At 43.0% G+C, this 26,454-nt stretch overlaps 1 protein-coding gene across 1 annotated transcript in view; it reads right to left on the minus strand.

Annotated features, from left to right (window-relative positions):
• The window catches only part of sim2 (SIM bHLH transcription factor 2), a 57,080-nt gene that overhangs the window by 22,844 nt on the left and 7,782 nt on the right, over window positions 1-26,454 (minus strand). The window contains exons 6-9 of the mRNA XM_030100356.1: window positions 5,962-6,161; window positions 5,688-5,794; window positions 4,993-5,140; window positions 4,766-4,919 (exon numbers count right to left, since the gene is read on the minus strand). Coding sequence (XP_029956216.1) covers window positions 4,766-4,919; window positions 4,993-5,140; window positions 5,688-5,794; window positions 5,962-6,161 — 609 coding nt within the window. The remainder of the gene's footprint in view (window positions 1-4,765; window positions 4,920-4,992; window positions 5,141-5,687; window positions 5,795-5,961; window positions 6,162-26,454) is intronic.

The following is a 26,454-nucleotide window of genomic DNA, read 5'->3' on the forward strand; positions in this document are numbered from 1 at the left end:
TCACGCTGAAGAAATGCTTGCGTCACGCCGTCAAGCGGCTCGTAGGAGCAGCAGAGCAGGTAGGATGGTCTGGCGCATGCGCGTTTTCAGAAGCGAGTAACGAACGTTTGGCTTCGACTTCTTCGAGAAAATCGTCCATTATACCTTTAATGTCCATGCTGCCCAAAATGAAAACAAACCAACTCTGCTGGTGCTCTCTGCCATAAATAGCTGCAACAAATACAATGAATCTCCAAGCACGATGGCACTGCGCTTTGACGTTGCATTTCTCCAGACTGCAGATCATTCTGTGCATCAGAAGCTCTTCATATATAGTTTAGATACAGTTAGAATCGCCCACATTCATAGTCCAGTGCAGCCTGAAGTGTTTTGCACTGGCTGCATTTGATGATCAGCGAGTTACACACACTGCAGTGTAAATAACATTTGAATAAACTTTTCAGCTCCAGTATCGAGGAGTTGCCGGAAGTCACCACCACGGATGGCTGTGTTGTGAGGAAGCGCCGAAAGGACCAGCACATTTTAGGATTTTAACCCCGTTTAAACGATGCCAGCTAACTAATAAGTACTGTCTAAGACACGGGGAAAAAGAAATACAACATAATCTGCACTCGAAGTTGACCAAGAAGTAGTTCAACAAGAGACTCAGCCCGGTCAAAACTTGGCGCTAGCATTAGCTACTTAAGCTAACATCAGCTAAGCTAATAAGCTAATCACAACCGTAAACCATGGCCAACGCCAAGATCCTACAAGAACTGAGAGACTACAGACAGGAAAACAAAGACCAGTTGGACGGCATTATGGAAGAACTGACAGAAGTGAACAATAGGCTGGCTGAAGCTGAAGCTGAGGAGAGGATCGAGAAAACATAGGGAAGGATCCAAAACGCGGAGGAAGCTGTGACAGAACTCATCCAGCTACACATAGCAATGGAGAAAGTGATGGACATTGAGAGCCACAGTAGGAGAGAAAACATCAGGATCTATGGTGTTCCAGAGTTAGCGGAACGAGATTCTCCTTCAGTGACTGCTTTTGTGGAAACATTGCTGTGCGAAGGCCTAGAAATTGAAGGGGCAGATATCAACATTGAACGGGCCCACCGCTCCTTAGGCCCTCCGCCCCCCAAAGATGCACCGCCATGCTCGTTCATGGTAAAATTCTTCAGCTTCAAAGTGAAGGACCAGATTCTTCGCAAAGCGTGGGAGAAAAGAGGATTTATTTGGAATGGTAAACAAATAACCCTGGACAACGACTACCCTACTCTTATCCTCAAGAAGCACAAAGAATACACAGAAGTGCAGAAAGTTCTGAAAGAGAGTCAACTGAAGTTTCAAACCCTCTACACGGCCAGACTGAAAGTGAAATTCCCAGATGGAGGCCAGATGTACACTACTGCGGCGGAAGCAACCGAAGATATGTCTAAAATGTTCCATTTCATGTTCATCAGGAGCCGTCACATCAGTTATTGGTTCGCACTGTGCAGGGCGACGAGGTTATAGAGAAATACTTCCCAACTGGTGCAGAAGAAGCTGTTGCAGTTGACCTCTCCTACCTTTCTTCCACTCAGCAGGAAGCCATTCAGCCACTGCTTGGCCCGTCTCTTTTTCAGGACACCCGAGGCTTCACTTCTTTGGTTCAGCACAAGAAAAAACTGAAGGATGCTCCAGTCCGTCAGCGGAGCTACAGGATCCCTGAGCGGTTGGTGCTGGTACTACAAAATGAACTCAAGCTTATGCTGGAAATGGGAATCATTGAAGCGTCCAGTAGTGAGTGGTGCAGTCCAATCGTACTGGTACCCAAGAAAGATGGCACTTTGCAATTCTGCATAGATTTCAGGTACCTCAACTCCATTTCAAACTTTGATCCATATCCGATGCCACGAGTCGACGACCTGTTGGAGAGAGTGGGAGGAGCAGCGTACATCCCCACCCTGGATCTCAGTAAAAGTTACTGGCAGCTGGCGCTGGCCCCAGAAGCAAATGAGCTGACAGCGTTCCGGACACCATTTGGTATGTACCAGTTCAAGGTAATGCCATTTGGTCTGCAGGGGGCTCCAGCAACCTTCCAGTGCCTGATGGACTACATAATCCGGGATGTGTCTGACTTCTCAGCTGCCTATCTAGACGATGTGGTGATTTACCTCCTGGGAACAACACCTACACCACCTCGGGGAAGTTCTGCACAGGATCTGAGCAGCAGGACTGACCATCAACCCCCGGAAGTGTTCAGTGGCCTGCCAGGAGGTACAGTACCTGGGTTTCACCATCGGCTTTGGGAAGATCAAGCCACAGGTAGAAAAGATGGAGGCCATTCGAGCATTCCCAGTTCCTGCCACCAAAAGGAAGGTGAGAAGATTTATCGGATTGGCTGGATGGTACAGAAAGTTTGTGCCATCCAAAGTACTGCTGTGTTGACAAGTCTGACCAAGTGTGAGTAGGCCTTTAAGGATTTGAAGGAGGCCATCTGCACAGAGCCAGTCCTACACAGCCTCGACTTCAATCAGCCCTTCATCCTTCAAACGGACGCCTCACAAAGTGGATTGGGGGCCGTCCTGATCCAGGAGAAGGAGGGGGAGAGGAGACCAGTCGTTTTCCACAGTTGGAGGCTGCGGAACTGCAAAACCAGGTACCCAGCTGTGGAGAAGGAGTGCTTGGTGATAAAATGGGCAGTGGACAGTCTCATATACTACCTGCTGGGACATCACTTTGAGCTGGAGACAGACCACTGTGCCCTCCAGTGGCTGCACAGGATGAAGGATGCCAACAATCACATCACTGGATGGCACCTCTCCCTGCAGCCGTACAACTTTACAGTGCGATACCGACCTGGCAAGTCCAATGTCATTGCTGACTGTCTCTTCAGAAGCACTAAGGATGGAGGCTCCACCATGAAGAAAGAGGGGGAAATGTGATGTGTTCGCATGTGCAGAATTACTGGAATAAAGTCATGGCCTAATTACTTCCGCCAGGAGGTTATGTAATCACGTCGGTCTGTTGGTTTGTTGGTTGGTCTGTTAGCAACATTACGGAAAAATGGACGGATTACAATGAAACTTTGTGGAAAGGTGGGTCTTAGGCTAACTTAGAATCCATTAAATTTTGGTGATGATCCAGATCACTGTCTGGATCCAGGAAATTTTTAAAGGATTCTTTATCATTGAGAGATAGGGAGTCTTTCACATGGTTGGGCAGGCCCGCCGACGGGGGGCGTGCGGCATGCGGTGCGACTTGGTGACTGATTTGACCTGTGGCGGAGGTCTGCGCTCTCTGAGTGCCAAATTCTAGTTTACATATATTTCCACTCTTGAAGGAGAAAATCAAGATTTCAGGTGCTTAAATGGTCTTTTCAAAGACTAATTAATACCGCTTGGGCTGCTCCTGCTCAGGGCGCAAAACAAACTAGGACCACCACTGCCCTCAACTCCTCTGCTGCCACCGTCTCCAGCAATCTCCGTTTCCTCGTCTGCTGGTGATTCTCTCCGAGAACTTGACCGTCACCGGGGCAGCAGGCAGGGCAGGGGGGGCAGGGGCGGTGAACCAGACCTATCGGCGTGGAGGCGCCGCGTCTCACCCTGCCATCACTCTGCGTGCCCGCTGGGTTACAGCCAAGCCGTAGCCCGGGTCGGGCGGTGGATTTATTGTTGGCCTTAATAGAAAGTACATGCTGTGCTTAATAAAACACTTTATTGTAGACTTGCAGTTCATTCAATCGTATTGTGCATGAGAGAGAGATAGAGAGAGAGCGCTGCAGAGCGTTCATTAACCACTTTTCTTTTTTTAAAATCTGTGTTTGGGTGAGAGCAGCAAGTCATTTTCGGTCAAAGGGCTAAAGTCCAGGTGAAGTCTCCAGTCTCTGCTGGTGGAGTCCAAGCCAAGTTGCAAGTCTTTTAAAAAAAATTTCAAATCAAGTCGAAAGTCATCAAATTCATGAGTGGAGTCTGAGTCACCAAGTCATGTGACTGGAGTCCACACCTCTGGTATTTAGAATATAATCGTTAGTATTGTACTGTATTGTACAAATATGATTATAACGTTTTTGAGACCCCTTAAGCTTTTCTAAACTCTGAAACAATGTGATTTGCAGTTTTTTCTCACCATGGGTATGCCGGATAATAAAAGGTCTGACTCGGCAGCTGCTATTCTTTCGAATATCTCCTCAGTGTCCAGCACACAAATGCATGTTTGGCCTTGTCTTTTTGACCCATTGTTGTGGATGGTAAAGTGGTCATGAGAGTGCTTATGGAAGGTTCTGGTTCTCCTCCATGATACTGCAGACATCTTCAGAATCTGCCCTTCTGGTTTTAGCCTGAACTCATCTTCTTTAAGACAAAGAAATTACTGAAATTAAGAAACTCCCCTCGTGGCTTCATTGTTACATCACCCAGTTAGTAAAATATAATCATGAAAAGTACAATAAACACTCACTGAAGATCTAAGTCAGATCAACAAAAAGTCATCTTCAAAACTAATATAAGAATTACAAAATTGTACTATTTGTTTTACCAACAACAATACTTTGAACAGTTTTACTTGGTAAATGAAGTAACTGCGATGTTCCCTCAGTGTCAATAAGGCCACATAAGCTGTGCAGCTGGTCAGTCCGGTTCACTTACGACATTTAGCTGATGTTAAATTGTATTTTAAAGTCCAGATCCGACAGAAGCACATTAAAGATTTTTGTATTACCAACGTGAAGACATCGTTGATGATAACTTCTGGGAAAGATAGATTTTCAGTCTGTCTGGTGTGAGAAGAGTAAAGGTCACCTCAGAATAGGGAGCTGCCCTCAGTTTGCTCTTTGTCTTTGTGGCTTTGGTTCTGAGATGTTTTCTGTGATCCAGAGAAGAAGTGAGACTGACGACGGGCTTCATGGCTTGACTCTGGTCCTCTGACAGTAACAGCTCCTTACTTTCAGTGTCACTATGTGTGGAAAGACAGGTCATTACCACTCTCACAGAAGGTCAAAGGCCACAGAGAATCACAGTTGACTCACGTGAGGACGTAGTTCACACTAACAATACAGTGTGGTCTGGATGATCGGCTGTTGTGGACGATGGTTGCATAACTTTGAACCCACACCCAGCCTCCATGCTTCGACAGCAGGCGATAATACTTTGTGGTGACCTGGCCCTTCACCAGCACTACAAACAAAGAAAACATACACAAGTGTAGATTCCACAAGGACATATTCTGTAGCTACTTTTATCAACATCAATAACAGCATCAACTACGTTTGTGCATCAACTTTCTCCATCTTCATCTCCTGAGTATCAGCTGAGAACATGTTGATCTGTCACTCTGATCTACCTGGAAACAGTCTGATGACCTGAGGAACGTTCTGAGGAGACACATTTCCTCCTGATGTAAAGATTAGGAATCATTTTCACAGGAATGAACACACACAAACACACCCACACACACACACACACACACACACACACACACACACACACACACACACACACACACACACACACACACACAAACACAAAAGGTTAGGGTCATAGAGATCTTCTCTACCGGTCAAGGATCAGAAGTTTTATATATTGCTATTAGTGCAGTGTTTTGGTGAATTTCTTTTCCAAAACATTTTATGACAATCTTGTACCAGTGGAGGAAGTGTTTGAGGTGAGGGTTATCGCTGTGATATTTCTAACTTTTATGTTGATTCAGAATCAGAGTACTCACGTAAATGGTGAGCGTATCGAAGATGAAAGATGTCACAGGCATGGACATGGTGGTACAGAGTCTTTTCAATCAGGTCCTGAGGCTCATAGCCTGTAAGCGCTGCCACCCTGTCTCCAGCACAACAGAGATCGCAAGTTCACACCTGATTCCACATTACACAATGAAGTACGTATGCTTAAGATCTCTCCAATGTTCTTCAGACATCGACGTGTGTGTGTTCTCCTAAGTGGCTTTTTTCACTATTATGTCAGTCTAATCGGACGCGCCACCTTACCTCATGTCCAGGAAGATGAGTTTCAAGTCCAAACTGGCCCGGAACATAAACATGTTGCTGTGCAGTTTGATCTCAGTGATACCACTGGGGGGCAAAGAGTGACCAACTGCCACCAACCCCACACTCTGGTAACATGATTCATACAGCTGGATGTCCACCATGTACTGACGTGCCTTCAGGTAGCCACTGCAGTGGATGACCTGAGAAAGAAAGCATGACAACAAGGATGAAAGATCTGTGACCTGCAGCTTCGAAGCCCCATGTGGCTCGACATCGCCTCCATGGTCACCCTACAGCTGATCCATGGTGGTGGGAGGAGAGCTCCTCCATGGTCACCCTACAGCTGATCCATGGTGGTGGGAGGAGAGCTCCTCCATGGTCACTCTACATCTCCCTCAGCAGAGATGGGGACTCGAGTCGCACTTAAGTCGAAACAGATATAGTTCAGACTGGACTTGGGTTCCTGTCTCGGGACTTGTGAACAAGCATTAAGTTTCCTACCTCCTTTCCTTTCTTTTCTTTCTTTCTTTGCAGCTGTGGTACAATCTGTGTAAAAAGTTACCAAAGTGCTGTGATGTGTTCTTTCAATTGTTTCTCAAACAAAAAGCTAATGCCACTCCCAGTGCACTGTGACATTAAAGAATTTATCTTACAACAACTTTAAATGCATATGGAAAAAAAAACAACCGAGCTGCCAACATCACTAACATCCGGAACAAAACGCGACATGACGCAGGATCCATCTGCTCCACCTCAACATAGCGGGTCAATTATGAAAATAGAAAAGCTGCACTTTCAGATGAAACCAAGCAAAATATTTTCTGAGGCGACCGCCTCCCGTTATTCTCCAAACAAACAGAAACCAGACCTTCACATTTCACAGCCGGCTCCATGTTTCTCACACAACCACTTCACCAAATCCCAGAACTTCCAACACTAAAGGCCATATATTTTACTCCCTTACCATTTTGTGGAAATGTTCCTGTCCAGTCAAGCTGGACCAGAATTCACAGTGTTTTCTTTTGGAATATTAACAAGCTTGTTAATATTCCAAAGGAAACACCTTCCTTTTTAACAGGAAGAAACCTTTGCAGAACCAGGCTCAGAGGTGGCAGCTTTCTGCTAAGACTGCACGATTTATCGATTTTGAATCATAACCAACTTTTTGGGTTAAGACGATGTTAAAAACGCTGAAATCGTGCATGAATGATTTCGACTTTTCACATGAATGCGTACGTTTTGGTGCCTCTAAGCCACCGTAGTTTCTCGGCCCGTCTCATGACATCATGACGGAAGTGCGTGCCTGCCTTCGCTCAGCGTCTGGTAACTAACAACATAAAGCATGGCTACTGCCGGAGAAATTAGATTTTCTCAGGGAAGTAAAGTTTTAGGCTGTGTTCATACCGACTTGGGCATCTAGATCGACCTCGGACCTCCTCCTCGAAGCGGCCCCGGCTCGACACAAAGGTGGGTCGACCCAACATGAAGAACGTGTTCACACTGTCGCTCCCGGCTTTTTCTTTTACAAAAAAATGACTTTATTAGGGACCGAGCCCGAGGGCGAGGTGGCCTCAACTGAGGGCCGAGCCTGAGGGCAAGGCCTCTATTGTTTTTCGTCCGTTTGTTCATCATGCTTCATGGTTATTATTATTCCGACGCCCAAACAAACTCTAATTTGACCCCCTAAACATGCACAAAAACTCACCAAATTTGGCACGCACATCATGACCGGCGAAACATTTCATAAAATGGAAAAATTAACCCAATCTGCTCTCTAGCACCTATAAAAAGTAAAAGTAAAATAGGCGCCGTGGCCCGTAGAAATGTCGTAGAGAGATCAAACCAATGTTGACGCGTTCGTCTCATCGAGATCTAAAATTCACGCACCGACAGCCCTGACCTAAATCCAACAGCAAGTCCGCGATTTCCCTTTCAAAGTAAAATTTTGCTCAAAATCACTCCTCACGAAAAAATTATCTCCTCTGAGACCGTTTGTCCTACAGACATCAGTCTAACGCGACAGGATAGAGGAGAAGTTTCTCTACAAAAGTTGTTCATATCTTTGTCAAAAGTCTAACAGTGTGGATTTTATTAGCATTCAAAGTTGGAAGTCTGAAATCCTGCCTTGCTCCTGCCCTCATCCGTTATAATGGGGAAAAAACGAAAAAAGTTTGCCTTTTTTCAGCACCTCGAACAAGCGTCGAGTGTGGCTAAACCGTGACTCCTATCAACAAACCGAGCACACGTAAAGCCTGACCAGGTTCTCCCGAACAACTGGGGATGTTTGCAGAAAGGGAGGGTGGTTATAATCTAAGAGGAGACCTGAACTATAAAAAACCAAAAGTTTGAACTACATTGAAAAGTATGTGCATGTCAAGCTGTGGAGTGGCTCTGTGGAACAGTCTGGAGACAGAAATAAAACAAAGTAGCAACATAAATCTGTTTAAAAAAAGGTACAAAAAATATTTCTGAATAAGTATATGGAGGAGGAAGTCTGGAACTGTGGATGATGATAACAAATGGTGTTGAGTATTATACATATAGTGGAAATTGATATATTGTTGTTATACTGTAGTTATATTATAATTATTCTGTTATGTAGTATATATTTAAGGGGATAACTATATGGTATGTGTGGGTATATATTATGTATTTATAGGGATATCTGCACGGTATATGTATACATATATTATATTATGTGATGTCCTATGATGTATGATTTTAAAACTTGTTAATAGTTAAAAAGGGGTAGGAATCTCTAAAAAGTTTTTACTTCTTCCTACTCCTTTTTTCGAACTATGCTTTATGTTGTTGTTGTTTTTTCTTTTTTCTTTGATTTGCATTAACTTTCTTTTTTATCTTTTTTTTCTCTTTTCACTTTCTACACATTCGAAAAATAAATAAATTCATTCATTCATTCATTCATTCATTCATTCATTCTTGTACCTTTTCAGTTTCATGTCCTACCAATCCTTCCTGTTGGGTAGAAAATTTGCTCTGTGCATGTGTGTGTTTTAAAATAAAACAAGAAAAAAGACTAAAAAAGAAGCGGTTGCATCTATCTTCCAGTGTTTCTGAAAAAAAAAAAACATGACTGACAAACGGTGGTTGAAAAAATTATTCTAACCCCCTTCATCATCATTGAACCATTTATAACCCAACCGTAAGTGTGTGTGTGTGTGTGTGTGTGTGTGTGTGTGTGTGTGTGTGTGTGTGTGTGTGTGTGTGTGTTCTGATCTGAGGAATCCATTTGACAGTCAGGCATCCTGTCTCGGTGAATAAAGCAGAGGATGAAACCATAAAACAGAGGTAATTTACACAAACAGGCCTACCACAAAGCCTTCAACAGATAGCAGGCAGAGACCGCTTTGATTTATCAGGCGGTAACAGAACCAGCTCTTTGTCCAAGTGATGTCCTGCACATCTATGCTGCAAACAAACAGGTAGATGCACACAACTCTGCAAGGCTGGCTGAACTGTTTGACCACATAATCACCACTGATGCAGATGATTCTGAGAAAAAGATCCTCAGACTGACAGAATGGCACGGAAACAAACACCAGTTAAAGGAGGCAGAAATGAGCTACCAGACTCTCTGCAGGTTGCTGAGGGTGTTCGAGCCATGCTGACCAGAAACATTGATGTACAAAGCGGTTTTGTTGATGGAAGTTTTGGCACTCTTGTGCGGTGCATGTCAGAAAATGATCACGTCAGTATAGCAGATGTGTCACGAAAGCAGATAGTGTAAGAGCTCTTGGACCTCTGTGGACACACTCTTGCTTTCACTTTGAAAACAAAAATGGGTATTTACTTAGTCTTATACAAGGGACCCACCTATCCAAATGGTGAATGCTGTAAAGACAATACACTCTCTCCCTAGCATCACACAAAACATAAAGCTGAGCACAGGTGCATGGGGGATGTGACAGGCGTTCAGATGTAGAAGAGGACTTGTGTACACGAGTATTTGGCAGCTGAATTTAAAAGAGTGAAAATAATTGAAAGACAAGGTAAAACTGTAAATATGGACAACGTGGTTTTGGCAGAAAAAAAAAGTATGGAGTTGCTATCAGGGAGCAACGCAGCGATGTGATAGAAAGGATAATGTTGTTACATTGGTGAAATCAATCATGGATGAGGAAATGCATCAGCTGATCGAGAAGATCGATGAGATCGTAGAATACAATAAGAAGAGAAATGTACAGGATGAAGGACAAATGAGTGCCCCATTGTTGATTTTTGCTGACAAAGTTATGGAAAAACCTCTTCCTTTAGCAGGTGTGTGTGTGATGATGTCATCAACCTGCGACACCTGTTGCTGAGAACGCGAGCTGGATCGATCAACAATCAACATGATTTTTACATGATCCCCTGACTTTTCTGCTTCTACTGTGGATTAAAAGGCGACCGGACTCCCTTCCCAACATTCCTGGCTGCTGCTCGCTGAAATCGGCACTTTGTCCAAACTTTTTTTTCGCTCTTCATTGAAACGTGCTGGCTCCACACTCAACATGCAGCGAGACAAGCGCGCGCCAGCGGGATCAAAACATACTGCGCCTGGTGACAATATCGAAGACACAGTAAGCAAACAAATGGATGCACTTTTCCAAGATAGTGACTTTATCAATAAAATCACTAAAATCTTGGTAGATTCCCTGATAGAGCCCATCAAGAGGGCTATCACCGATTCCATTACAGAGTCGGTCAGGGACTCTCTTAAATATGAACTGCAGAACACGGTCGATAAACTGGATGATCTGGGGAATAAATACAATGACACCGTGGACACTCTGGACGAGCAACAACAGTATTCCTTGTGCCGTGTGCTGTTTGGAGTGCCGGAGAGTGACGTGAAAATGTAAACGAAATCGTCACGAGTGTTCTGAAAAACAACCTGAACATAGTGGTGCAACCTGGAGATATTGACAGGACCCATCGCCTCGGTCCCAAAAACACCAGGCGGGACAAACCACGGGGGATTATCGTCAAGTTTGCCCACTATAATCTCAGAGACAAAGTTTACAGGCCGAAGAAACGAAGATGCACATTCTGGAGAGTTTGACTGCTACACGAGCGAAACTTTTGGACGATCTACGGAAGAAATACAAAGAGAGTCCTGTCGCGAGCTGGACGCAGGATGGGCGTCTTTACTTGCTCACCAAAACAAACCAGCGGCAAGTCCTCAACAAATTATCGGACGCCAAGAAGCTGCGCATCACCTAACCCTGGAAAAGTGACATCATTAAAAAGTATCATTTTGAACAACATGCCACAAATCTGTGAGTATGGATCATGTGACACTCTCCTGATGTGACTGCCTGGAAGTTGATGGGATCCAGCCTTCTGCTGTGATCCTTGTCTTGACTGCGTCTTACTGTAACTTTCAGTATTGTTTGTGTTTTTGTTTTCTTTTTGTGTGTGTGTTCCTCAGTTGTACGTGTGTCTGCTTTGCTGTTTTGTCCGTGTCCATCTGTGTCTGTCTCCCCTTTCTCCCAGTTCTCTGAAGTCTCTCTCTCTCTCTCTCTCTCTCTCTCTCTCTCTCTCTCCCTCTCTGACTACTTGCATTAACTCTCCCATTTGTGCAATATTGTTGACATTTTAGCTTGGATTAGGATAGGTAGGCTTAGAGTTGAATAACAATGGCTGTTACATATGACATTACCTTCCTGATGTACACATCACGTCTCTGGTACCATGTATTATGTATCATCCATGGGCCCAGATGACATAACAGCATTTAACAATAATTGTGGCGCACTTGACCAGCATTGCTTTGAAACGATAAACTGCAAAAGATTTGTACCTGAAAAGCTGAAAGATATAACCAACAACCAAAAACATGCTTTTTCTTTATTATATCTAAACACAAGAAGCCTAAGTAAGCATCACGATGATCTGTTGTCATTACTGGCCAGTCTTGATCACAAGTTAGACATCATTGGATGTAGTGAATCATGGATTAATCAAAAAACTTACATAGACACCCTCAATCTTGATGGTTATGCACTATTCAACAAAAACAGGGTTGGGAAAGCTGGTGGTGGGGTGTGTCTGTATGTAGACCTACGCCATTCAGTGACCACCCGGGATGATCTATTTATCAATGATGGGCACTCCGATTCTTTATTTATCGAACTTAATATCAAAAATGGCAAAAACATAATTGTTGGGGTGATCTATCGACCACCAGACTCTGACCCACATAATTTCACTGTTAATCTGGACAAACTATTGAATTGTATAAATAATTCCAACAAAAATTGCTTCATTCTTGGAGATTTCAATATAAACTCAGACAAAGACAATTCTGAAAAAAAAGACTTCTTAAATTATCTTTATTCCTCTTCTTTTTACCCCACAATAAACACATACACCAGAGAAAAAGACTCCAGTAAGTCTATTATTGACAACATCATAACTAATATCCAAAATACTAGCTTTAACTCGGGTGTGATATTATCTGATCATTTCCCTGTCATTCTTCTCGCAGATCTTACTACTAAAAATGAAAAACCTCATACAAAAAACAAAGCAAAGGCATTAACTAAGAGAAACTGAAGTAAACTATCCAATAATCTAAAAAATAAATCTTGGAACTCAGTGTATGAGTGTAAATGTCCTGATGCAGCATATTATGCTCTGATTCAGGAATCAGGTGAGAGTATAAAATTGTGCATTCCTGAAAAGACAATAAAAAGAAATCACGGGGACAAGAAAAACTGGCTAACTAAAGGAATTATGACTTCGATCAAAAAGAAAAATGCTTTGTACAAAAACTACATAAAACACCCTTCTGAAGAAAATAAAATCAAATACAGTAAGTATCGAAATAGACTAACTAAAGTGATCAAAATGAGTAAACGCAACCACCACACTGAGCGTTTCAAGGCTTCTTGTGGTGATCAAAAGCAATGCTGGAAAGTGCTCAACGAAGTCCTCAGCCAGGGCCATAAACCAAATGTCCTCCCTGACACCACAGTGTTCCAAAAAAACGGTGATTCCAGTGATGGTGACCTTGCAACTTGTTTCAACTTGTTTTTGGGGCGACAGAAGCTCAGTTGGTAGAGCCAAGCAGGCGTAAAACTGTCGTTGTGTCCTTGGGCAAGACACTTCACCCACAATGCTTAGTATGAAAGTTGTGAGAGTGAATGGTTGGTGGTGGTGGGAGGGGCCGATGGCGCAGATTGGCAGCCTCGCTTCCGTCAGTCTGCCCCAGGGCAGCTGTGGCTACAGCAGAGTCCTGCACTGGGTCGGGTACCCGTGGGTACCCGCAGGTACCCGCAAAAACAGCTGATTTGCAGGTGGTTTTTAAAAGCTTTTTTTTTCTCGGGTTTGGATCTGGGTGGGAACAATAGCTTGCGGGTCGGGTGGCGGGTTGTAGATTGACTCATGAGAATCAATATAAAATCATAATAAATAAAATAAAAACGTTGTGACGTGACCCGTCTGCTGCGCTGCTGCGCTGCTGCATCCATTCCCGGGCTTTTCAGTGAGTTGAGCAAACTACAGAAAACTATCTTGGTCATTATTTACTCTCTGAGGGTCGCTTCCGCTATTTTGTGACAGGCATTGGCTCAGCTGTTTAAGCCCCGGTCACACCGCCCGAACTTTGCTGGAGCGTTCCTGGAGCGGTGAAAAAAATCCATCACCGCTCGTAACCGTTCACCACCGTTCACCACCGTTAAACAGAAGTTGGCCTCCGTTAAAGCAACGCCGTGTACGCTCGGCCACCGCTGGTGTTAGCGGAGGGGCCCTCCTACCGCTCCGAAAGTTTTGAGCTGCACAAAATATTCCGAGCGGTGAGGAGCGTTGAATTTTCCACCCCGGCAACGTTCACCCCCGCTCCACCAGCGCCCAGTCCAAGTTTGGCACCGCTAGACGCAAGTTCGTGGACGCTCGGGTCCGCCAGGCCAACGCAATCCTGAACGCTGGACCACCGCTGCTTCGCTGCGTTGCCCGGGCGGCGATTAAACGTTGCAGAAACGTCGGTGGAGCGGTGGGAAGCGTTCTACGAGCGGACACGGGGTTGCTGGAACGGTGGAATGGAATAATAAATGAAAAAGGTTGAAGTAATATATATAAAACAGTATTTTTTCACAGTTGTTAAAACCAGAACAGCCAAGACGGTCTGACAGACCGGTTGGGTTTTTATAATTCAAATAAATCTGTTACAATAATTCCCCTGTCCTCTAATTCTTTGACTTTTCCTAAATATGTGTCTTGTATGTTTTTCTGAAGCAAATAAGGTTTCTGAAGAAAATAAGGTTCTAACAATGACACACATAATATTACAAAGCATTTATACCTCCAAAAGATACAGAAGACGCACTTCGCCTTGCTTTTTTTCTGCGATTGATTTGTTTTGGTTCATATGCCGCATCTGAACAGGGAGCTAGCTCTGACAGCAGACAATCAGACAGACGGCCAAAAACATCAACCAAAAAAAAAATGCTGAAGACAATAAGGTCACTCATAAAACAACTTTTTATTATACAGTTATTATAAACTCAAAAACTCACAACTGAGATAACATTTCAGGTGATATAAAATGAAAAAATATTGCTACAGTATTGAATAAAAATATATTCTCTTTCTCAAAATAAGAAACAATAAGCAACAAATAAGAACCTCAAGGGGTCACAACTGCATAAATGATGTAAATAACTGTCCAGGTCCTTCAGCTGAATCAGGCTCTGGTGGTGGACATTCCGTCTGTCCGTCTTTCAGAGACGTATTCACTCTCCCTCTATCAGTCTCTCTGAAGCGTCTCTCAGGACCACGGAAAGCTTTTCTCATAGCGTTAGCATCTGTAGTGTTTTTTCTGTGCTCTCCAATCAGAACGAGGCTCTGCTCCACCAGACCTCCTGGCGGCTTGGCAGTAGTTTGATGACTCTGCTGCGTTGATCACCATCAGTTTAAAGTTGGTATCATAACTTCTCCTCTGTTGTTGCTCAGTTGTCCAGCGTTCAGCCCCTTTGTTCCAGATGATCCGCCATTTTTCATCAGATCATCTGATCTCATTTCATCGCTCCACTCGCTCTCTGCTCAGTGATACTTTGGCTCCATCTAGCGGCGCGGATGCGTATTGACCATCTACCGTAAGTCTGCGATTATAACACCACCCCACTTTTGAGGATGCAATTTCTGGAAAAAAACATCGTCTTATATTCGGGCCAATACGGTATTTCTTGACACAACCAGTGGGCCACATCTATTTACTGACTCCATTGCTTCAGCTGCCTGCTCAGTGATGAATGATCTTCTTGGAGGCTGCTGCCTTTCCTTCTCCAGCCTTCCTCTTCTTTTGTCCATGTCGCATGATGAACTTCAACTATCCACTTCTATCAAAAATCGATCAGAACTTGTATCAAAGCGGTCCGTTCAGCTCCGTAGTCACAGAACGCCGCTATACCAACACTCGCTACCGCTCTCTGCCGCTCTCTACCGCAAAACCAACGCTAAAGCAACGCTGGCTTCAGCGGTGCACCGCTAAGCCAAAGCCTGTGTTTTCAATTTTTTTTCCCATTTTGTGCGCGGTGACGAGCGTTCGGCCCCCCTCCCTACCGTTCAAGGAACGCTCTGGCAAAGTTCGGGCGGTGTGACCGGGCCCTTAATCGCGTTTCGCCATCTAATAACACAATTTGTGATTGGACGAGAGCATCAAACAGTCTGCCGCCGTCTGACAAGCGCCACTTCCAAAACAATTAATAGCTATTTAGATATTTGAGAAATAAATGGATAAAACGCACAACTATCACTTTGTAATGTTCCTGAAGTGTTCAGACATCACAGTGTTTCCCTGATGGATTACTTTTCTCCTCGATGGATTCTAAACATGTCACGGCTCTTGAGCGGCGGTCACTGCTGACCGCCGCTCAAGTCTGGACAGAAAGTAAGTCTATTACACACGTAAAGTTACCTTTAAGAGATTAAAAGTTTAAAAGCATTAAACGTAACAAACGAGTGTTTTTACAGTTGTATGGGAGAAGAACAGCAGGGCTGATGATTCAGGACTGAAGTCAGGCTGTTACTGGAAGAGCTGCTTCCTTCAGGTGTTGTTTAGTCCCTGGCAGCTGAACTGTGTTGATGTGCTGCATGATGCAGACACTGTGGCCCAACATGATGACTTTAAATACGGGTTATGGGTCGGGCTGCGGGTCGTGTTTCAACGGGTCGGATCGGGTCGCGGTACTCATCGGGCTGATGCGCGGGTTTGCGGTTCGGTTGCGGGTTTGTACGTCCCCGGGTCGGGCCGGGGCAGGTCTTGAAAATTGGACCCGTGCAGGACTCTGGGCTACAGCAGCAGCTTACCACCACCCAGTATGGTGTGAATGAATAATGCAATGTAAAGCGTCTTTGAGTGTCCTGAAAAGCGCTATATGAAACCAATCCATTATTATTTTTATTATTAATGAGTATTTTAGCTCTATTGGTGAGACTTTATCAAAAAACATAAGCCCACAAGGGGGCGCCACCTACCATCAGTACCTCACTGGGAATTATTCCAACACTCTCTTTCACCCACCGACAATTTAGAAGTAACACAAATTATATTCAGTATGAAAAGCTCCCACACAGAAGGAGTTGATGGCATTAGCAGTAAAATAATAAAATGCATTGCTAGCGACATTGTAGATCCACTTCTTTATTGCATCAATCTTTCACTTCAGCACGGAGTGGTACCAAAGATGGCCAAAATCACTAAAATCATTCCAGTATTTAAATCTGGAGATAAAAACAATCTGCAACAGTATCGTCCTATCGCAATTTTGCCAGCTTTCTCCAAAATTATGGAAAAAATAGTTTCTAAAAGACTCTATGACTATTTTAACTAGGGATGTGCGAGTACCGATACCAGGTATCGGTATCGGGCCGATACTGGCCTTATTTCAAGGTATCGGGTACTCGTTAAGGCTACCGATACCAGCCACCGATACTCACGGCAAGAAAACCCCCATGCGTAGTAAGCCCTCCTCACCAGCAGTTGGCGGTAGTGCAACCAAATGGGATGCAAGCTGCCACAAACATGAAAGAGGAAGAAGCTCCTCTCTGGAGCTGACAGGCGCAGGGCTACACTGCAGCGGGTTGATTCTCCATGAGTCTCATCCAGAGCAGAGACAACAGGATGAATCCAGAACGGCTGCTCGTCTCACCAGAACCGCCGGTGTGGAAATTCTTTTATATAAGTGAAAACGAGCCGAGCTTTGCAGCATGCAAACTCTGCAATGCTAAAATTGCTAAAGGAGGTGCGCGATGTTGTTCATTTACCACTAGTAATTTGTTGAAACACCTCAGGGCGAAGCTTGTGGACGAGAGTCTGACGCTGTTGTGCTGGAAAAAAAGAAAACTCCGGCAGCAACTCGACGGCAAACTCTGCAGAAGACCGAGAAACTGAAGAGCAGAGATCCGAGAGCAGCACAGAGAACACCAGCAGCTCTTTAAACTCAGGGGTTTTTCTATCTTTGACTTTAGTTCATAAAAAAAATCATTAAAATTAGTACATTTAAAAACCTTAGTTTATGTAAAGTGTAAAACTCAGGGAAAACTGTTTTATCTTGCACTTAATTTCATTTAAAAACCTTTAAAATAAGTTCATTTTATAAAGTGTATAACTTAGAGTTGTTTGTTTACGTCTTGTAATTCAGTTCATTTAAAAAAAAAATTTAAATTCAGGGAAATTGTTTTATCTTGCACTTAATTTCATTTAAATAAGTGTGAACTCAGAGTTCTTTGTTTTATTTTTCAGACTATTATTTTGGACTTAAACATCGTGGCATGGGCTGCCTTTTTATTACAAATAAAATTCATTTTAAAAAATAATCTCATTGCATTATTTTAAATTTTATGTATATAAAGTATCGGTATGCAAGTATCAGTATCGGTGAGTACTGAAGATGAAGTACTCGTACTCGATATCGGTCTGAAAAAAAGTGGTATCGCACATCCCTAATTTTAACAAACACAATATACTCACCCCGTCACAATATGGTTTCAGAAAGGGAAGTACCACTTGTTTGGCAATCCTGGATCTCATTGAAAAAATAAATGAAGCTATTGATAAAGGTGAGTGTGGAATTGGTGTTTTTCTCGACTTATCAAAAGCGTTTGACACTATTGATCATAACATTTTATTAGGAAAGTTGGAGCACTATGGTGTCAGGGGCTTAGCGCTCAGTTGGTTCAGAAGTTACATAAATGACAGAGAGCAATATGTGCACGTAAATGATAATATATCTAACTGTAAAGCTATTAATTGTGGGGTGCCTCAGGGGTCAATTTTAGGCCCTCTTCTTTTTCTAATTTATGTAAATGTTTTTTTTTCAAATTCTTCTTCAGCTCTTCATAAAGTTGTCTTTGCAGATGACACAAATTTATTTCTATCTCACAAAAACCTGGAACTATTCCATAATACTGTAAATCGGGAATTGGAAAAAGTTGACACCTGGTTTAAATGTAATAAATTATCATTGAACACAGCGAAAACCAAATTTATCATATTCCGCTCAAGTAAATGTCGGAAAAGCCTTGAAAACGTACAAATTAAAATAAGCAATTGCGTACTTAAACAAGTGGAATTTATTACATTTCTTGGCATCCAAATTGATGAACATTTAAACTTCAGCAAACACCTTGATTACCTAACAATGAAACTATCTAAATATGTTGGCCTTTTTTTCAAGGTGAGACATTTCCTTCCCCTTGAAGCCCTTCTGACTTTATATAGGTCTATATTTGAACTCCATCTAAATTATTGTAACATCACATGGTGTAATACTTACCCCAGTTACCTCCTACAATTGCAAGTTCTACGAAAGAAGGCTATAAGAGCCATTTCTTGGGCTAAGTATAACTGTCCATCGGACCCTCTCTTCTATAAACATCGGCTTCTGAAACTCACTGAGTGCAACTTATTTCACAATGCCTGTACCATGTATAAAGCTGTGTATAGACTCAATGCTAGACTCTGTCAGTTAATTCATATTTCTACCCCCTCTCGTGATTACAACACAAGGGGAAAATCACTGTTAAAGGGTAAAAATAGGAAGTTGAAATGCACTAGTTTTAGTGTAACATGTAAGGGTCCACAGAAAAGAAACTTAAACTTAATCTCCTTCAAAAATATAATGGAACCCCAATGAGCTGACGGCTTATTTATGTCCTCTGAATCCCATGAGTAATCTGTATGTAATAGTATGTTGATGTGTGTCGTATGTTGCCATGTGCAGGTAGGATTAGTGTAGGGTAGGTAATAGCTTAGGTAACTGTAGGTTGTATGTGATTTTCTGTGTCTAATGTAAAATTCTCCAATCTTAATGCTATAAGGGCCCCGTCAATAAGCACTGGTCTGCTTCCAAGGGTGTCCCAAGTTACAAAATTATGGTTTTCAAATTACTGTATGTGTCTATGTGACATTTTGTCATTTTGCAATTTGTAAATTTGTAATTTTGTAATAAACAAGATGATGATGAAGATGATGTGATAACACGAGTACCTAAAGCTCGTGTCTGGAGTTTCCATTCGTTTCCAACGTATGTATCATTTTTCAACAGAGCTTAAATGTGTCAGTCTGGTTCGATACTACAATATAATATTAGCATAAAGCAATATAAAAATGTATTTGTGAGCCCCGCCTTTGTCTCATAGACCCCCATGTTATCCGAAAAAGCGCCGGTCAGCGTCAGCCAATAGATTTCGAGCTTCCTCATTCTCGTGTTGTCAATCAACATGTGGAGCAGCCAGAGAGCACGGCGCTCGCCCAGCAGAGGAGAGTTAGCTCTGCAGCAGATATATCCACTGTCTGCTGAACATCCACCGGAAACAGCTCAACATGGAGGATGCTGGAGGACTCAGAGGCTCTCATTTTCACCTGACAGATAATAGCGTGCACAATTAAAGGGGCGTGGCTTGGTCGCTCATGAAAGCAGAGGGAGGGCGGAACCTGAGACATTGGATTAAAAAAAACCTCTTTTCCAAAACTCCGCACACGAGCTTTAACTGTAAGAACGGACTGATGAACAGGTGTCCGAACATCCAGAAAGATTTCTTAAATGTTGGAAAGAAACTGTAAAATTTCAAGTGTCAGATAAAGCCAATCATTTCTTTGTGTCAATGATCATTAATGGACTGGGAACACAGGATGCTGATACTTTAAAGAATTAGCAGCCCCTGACGTGTTTTCATTGAGTCCTGTGGAATTACTAAAAAAGGACTAGAGAATTAGATGCAACTGGATTGTTTGCAAATCAAAAAAAAAAACAAAAAACCTGAGGTTCAAGCTGTACATTACACAACTCTGGGAGAGTATAGACCGTTTACATCAACACAGTCAAGCTTCTGATGATGAGGACGAGACAGGATGAGACCAAATCAATGACGATTTAGGGGCCGAGGTTATTATAATAACACTAATGATCAAAAACTGGCAAGGGTGAAGAAACCTCAATGATGCATGCCATTATCAGAGACTGTGAGCAAAGGAAAAAAAAAGAGATGAAGCTAAAGTAGCTAGACCCACCGGAGTGCCACAAGTGTTGAATCAAGGCCAAAACTCAACAAGTACCAAAGACAAACATTACACCAGAACAGAGAGCAGTTTCCTTTCTGTGGAGAAAAACTTCTACACAATGAAGAGGCCGACAGAACTGGGACGCTGACGGTGATCAAATAATAATAATAATAATAATGATGGCTATTCAGACACAAGTTTCAAATACACCCGTAGAAATACCAAAGATTTGTTTAAACATTAAAGGGAAACCAAAAAAGTTTCTCATAAATGTAGGTGCATTTCTCTCTTGTATTCGTCAACAGGAGATATACTGTCCATGAAGTTCACTGTTCAGACTGTCAGCATTTCTGGAGTCCCACCAAGAGAACCGCTGTCAGAACTGTTACCGGTCGAGAGAGATGGCTGGAAATTTCAACATGTGTTTGTGATTTAGAAATGTTTTCATTATTAGGAAGAGATATGCTTTCAAAATGAAGATTATATAGAATTTGTGCTCCAGAGTGAGTAACAGTAAAACATCCCAAACATACATCAGACGGTAGGACAGTATTTCACTGTTTGGCAGAAAGCAGCCTCTGTTTTGCTAAATGTTGATGTGGTGACTTGACTGTTCACAATAGAGGGAATCAGAACATTAGCATCCTGTCAAGCAGACCGGTAGATAAACCATTCTCAGACAGAGTAGAAAGTCCACAAATACTGTTTGTCTCTCTCCAGAGGGACTGATGTTATTATTAAAAGATGTGCACGGAAACTCTGAACCATTCATCTGTGCAGTTACAAATGATCATTGGGACAGCGACTAAAATGCTTGACATTTGTTACCAGTTTCTTCATAGACAATCAGATGATGAAGATAATAACAAAAATGTTATTGTTTGGTCGTATGACGAGGACACTTTGCATTTTTTCATTAAAATCCTGCAAGATACAACGAAACCAGGAGTTCAGTTGGATGGCACAAATGTGTTGTTACAACCTCCGTCAGTTTGAGCGTCTGTTCCATCTAAATTGTGGACGCAGCACGCAGATCATGTAGGACTGCTGGGTATGGAACCTTATCAAGCAACAATTAACTATGCGGAATATCCTGTTTGTTAAAACAGTATCTCTTAACAATGGAAAAAGAAATGGGGATTAGATCAGTGGTTCAATCACTGCTGAAACAAGGAGTACCATGTGTGTCTCCAAACAACACCCCAATAAAAATCCCATTCAGTAAAAGACAAAAACAGTGGCTCAGTAATTCAGATATGATTCAGTTTTAAAGTATCAGACGAGCAACAGAGTCACGTTATATGTAAGGAGTGCTATAAACTGATTCAGTTACTTATAAAGCAAAAGTATCCACTTTTAAAAGTAGTTTATGAGTAAGAGGTAGATGTTATTTCACAGATTCTCAAATGACAGGACTAAATCCAGGACTAAATGAAGACTAGACTTGGTCTAAATTGGGACTTAACTAAATCCATGTAAGCAGACTTGGATGGGTCACTCAACCATTACATGACAATTCTGGCTAAAGGTGGTCATAACAAAGTCATTTTTAGCCTCGTGAACCAGACCCGCTCACTCCTCATTCACATTTGGATTTGGAGCTGGGCTCAATCTGGAAAGGAGCCCATTACAAACTTCCTGCAGGGGGCGTCGGTTACTCCTTTGACTGACAGGTACTTCAGCCAATCAGCGCTTCAAAACAAATACGTCATCAAAATGCGTTCACTTCTCTAAAGATTAGCATCAGCTCATTAGCTCTAGCTTCTCTACACGCAAAGACAGGCGAAAACGTCATTTCCTGTCAGACCCTCTCCAGGCCAGACTCTGGCTCTTGCTTGATTGTTGTAATTCTTGGTATTTTTGCTGTAACTTTACTGACTGCAGCTTTCAGACGATGGTTAAAGTTAAAGTCCGTCTTCTCCGATACGCGCAGTGATGGCGTCACTTCCGGTTTAGCCACCGGAATTCGCCAAAAAAATTTGAAAACGAAAAGCAGCAACGCTGATTGACTCGGCTGTTTCAGACTGAGACCAGCTCCAAAATTCATACAGATGAGGAGTGGGCGGGGCTGGGTTACCAGGCAAAGTAATTTTACCTTTACTGTACTTTTTTTGAGCTAGATTTTACTTAAGTAGATTTTCAGGACTTTCCCAACCCAGCGATACAAGAGCATCATGGTCTCCACTGTCAGCTGTCACTAGAGTTGCCAACCGTTCCTTGAAAAACGGAATCGTTCCGTATTTGAATGTAAAAGTGCGTGTTCCGTATTGAGCTGAAAAGGAACGCACTTTGTTCCGTATTTTTGTGAGAGTCAAAACGTGAGCAATGGAACTTGCGCTTGTTTTTGAAAACTGACGTTCTGTGACCAATGAGCTGACAAACATGGCTTGACAACACATCTCATTGGTCAAAAAAAGACCGTTCCGAGTAGGCTTCAGCAGTTCATTGGCCAATAGTCAGTTTCGTCACAGAGCGCACGGGAAGAAGTAAATCACAACATTAAAGCAGCGCAGCATGGCTTCCATAGACACGTAAGTTTGTGCCGTTTCCATATCGGATATATCATTGATTTGTGTCTGCTGCTGCAGACTGTGGTGTGTTTCCAGTTTAGAAATGGAACCTTGTTGGTTTTTCTGTTCAGAAGGTTTTTCAGTTTTGATTTTACACTTTTTTAGTTGAAAATAAAAAAAAGAACATGTTAAAGTCCAGAAGAGACAGCAGCTGTTTGATGTTATGTTGCACATTTAGCAATAAATATAGAATAGAATAGGAATAGAAGACTTCATTAATCTCACAGTGGATAAATGTACAGGTGTATCGGCTCATAGAACCCACAGCAGGGTGCAAAAGTAATGAATGGTGCAATAATTAACAAGTTATAGTGCAAATCATACTAGGATTGATGATAGAAGCTAAAGACAATGAAGATCAAACTGTATGTACAACCTGAATCTTAAAAATATAACAGGAAATATGTAATATATACAATATATACAATACAATGCAATATACGATGCAATATATAACTATACAGTATGATATAATATGTACAATATGTTTTAACAGAGTGAATGGATACAGCAGAGTGAATGGATGATAAAGTGTCGCTGAATTTCTGAAAGGGCGGGTGCAGGATATTATAATGTCCAGAATTATTGCTCATATTCTACACAGTAGAATTGTACAGTCTGACAGCGGTGGGGATGAGAGGCCTGTGGTAGCTCCTTCCTGCTCTGAGGGTCTCAGTCTCCTCTGAAGGAGCTGCTGAGCTGCTCTACCGTCCGGTGCAGTGGCTGAGAGCTGCTGTCCATCATGATGATGATACTGGAATGATAACTGTCTCACTGTAGGCCTCAAATACAAACTGATCATGAGTTATTGCAATCTTGCTACTGTAGGTGTGATGCAGTAGCCTAATGTGTTTTTATAGTCTGTAATAGGTATAACTGTAGCAAAATGCTGTTATATATGCGTTTTTGACCCCCCAAAAACCCAGTTTTTTTTCAGCTGCCCACGAGAGGTGTTCCTTATTTCAATCTCTGGGAGTTGGCAACCCTAGCTGTCACCAACATCCGTGCTAAATGTGAAGAGGTTCTGGCCTGACTTGGGCTAACACTGGCTTTAAAAAACCTACAGCCCTGTTGCTGATTAAAAAAAAAAAAAGCCGACTTTCCCACTGTGAAGATATTTGTACGCTCTGTGCTCTTGTAGTTCCTCATGGCTGAACCATCCACACCCAGCGACAGCACAAAGTCATAAAAACATCACCATACAGGACTGGAGACCACTTCCGCATGTCCTCCTCCCACTCTGCTAAAAGCCTCGGATGAGGCAGAGTTGTTCCATTAGAGCTTTTAAGAGAGATTTTAGTTTCTTCCTACACCATTTTCTCATTTGTTTACACTGCAGTTCTTGGCTAAGCGGAAGTACCAACACAAAGCAGAAGTCCTGCCCCTAGAAAAGTGGGCGGACCTGAAAAAGGTGAATAGAAAGGTCTTTAAGGTGTAATGAAGGATTTTCTTGAAAAGACAAAGCCAAACGTCTGTTACTCGCTTTTTGAAAAACACGCATGCGCCAGACCATCCTACCTGCTCTACTGCTTCTCCCGAGGAAACGCCTATCAAATGTTGGAAGCGTGCGAGCTCATCTTCTCCGGGCGTGCACGGCTCTGTTTACAGTTTCTGCGATCGGCCTCGCTCATAAAGCTTGTTTTCCGAAACAGTTACAGTTTCATGATGTCAGACTCGCCATCGGTAAGTACTGGCTGAAACCGAAGCTCACAGCTACAGAAACACTCTGAATGCGCATGGGCAATAAGTAGAACCTTATTGGGAGTGAGCATATACAGAACATCCTATATTACACCTTTAGTCTTAAAAGCAGACACTGAGTCAGCCTCCCTCACTGGTTCCACATAACAGGAGCCTGATAGCTAAAGGCTCTACCTCCTGTTCTACTTTTAGAGAACCTAGAACCTCCAGCAGACCAGCACTCTGAGAAGGAAGCGTTCTCCTGGGGCAGTATGGGACTAACAGCTGTTTAAGATATGATGGGGCCTGGCTGTTCAGGGCTTTATAGGTTAAAGGGGACGTTGATCAGTGGAGCTTTTTTAAACCTGTAAACACTATTAAACTGTCTGATACCAATGTGAAACGACACCAAAGTGTCCAGTAATGCGGTTCATGTCTTTTCCCGCAAGCCCTGAAAAATGTTCTGCCTGGCTGTGAAGGCTCTGGTTCACTGAGGGTTTTCTATCCGGACCGTTGAGACGTAGATGTGATCTGGGCTTCCTTATATGGTCATGCTGAGACCCGGCCCTGGTTCTCTGTGCCTGGTGTGTGTGTTGGTGTTAGATCCAGAGAACATGGCTCCCAGAAAATGTTTATTTGGATATCCTGGAAAGGCAGTTTTATTTGGCTTTCCTGAAGACGAAGTCGCCAGGCAGCAGTGGGAATTATTTCTTTTTCCGGGTCAGAAGAAGACAAATCCTCCAGTCTCTGTCTGCCGACAGCATTTTGCACGACACTGTTTTGCTAGCGCTAAGTTAGAACTTTTCAGTGTCCTGTGTTTATTCTGTGTTAGCTATAAAAGTTATTTTAGATGGTAAGGTTGGGTGCTCGACGAAATCATCAGCTGATAGGGGAATAGCGCAAAAAAGTTACAATTACCACCAACGTCCGAAATTAACAGCCGCCAACGGCAGATGAATTTTCTGTTTGGCGAGTGAATAGCGGGGTTATTTGCCACACGGGGCAAGCGGGTGAATGTTTTCTACCATAATAATAATGATAGTAAGTGTTTTGGGATGCAAAGTGTGGGATCACTGCAAGTTGAAACGAAAACACAGTGCAGCATGTCTGTGGTGCATCGGAGCTATCCTAGCATGATAGCACATCGTATGCTACACCAAGACGTAGCATGTTTATTATCAGAGCAGCGTCGCTGCAGCAGGTCAGTGAAAATACAATCGTCCCATGAGGGTTTCTGCCAGACCTTTTCAGTCCGGGCGCCCGGCCCGCGCTAAATTCTGCAGCACCTGGACAACGGACAGGGAAAAAAAAAAAAAAAAAAAGTGCTGCGTTTGCGGCTAATTAGCAGTTGCGCACCGCGGAGCAGCAGCGGCGGCCGCTTGGACACTCCGTGTGAGCAGCGCGCTGCTCGGCATCGCTCCCCCCCGACACACACACGTTCCCCCCTGGCTAAACTTTTATCCTGCAGGAAACACTGTAGACGCAAATAAATATTTTTACAATCAGCTGTTTACACGTCTGAGTCCCAGAGGAGAGCCAGCAGTCGTCACCAACTGTCTTTGAATGCACCACACCGCCGAGGAGGTCCTTGAACGCAACGCGAAATTAAATGGAAGTGATTCCACAGAAGAGGCACAACATGTTCAAAGGTTCAGGCTGGATTTCTGAAGAATGTTCCATTTCACAAACAGCTGATATGGCAACGTCTGTCAGTTATCTCCACTTCTGTACCGGCAA

Source organism: Salarias fasciatus, chromosome 10 (assembly GCF_902148845.1).
Source record: "Salarias fasciatus chromosome 10, fSalaFa1.1, whole genome shotgun sequence".
NCBI classification, from domain to species: domain Eukaryota; kingdom Metazoa; phylum Chordata; class Actinopteri; order Blenniiformes; family Blenniidae; genus Salarias; species Salarias fasciatus.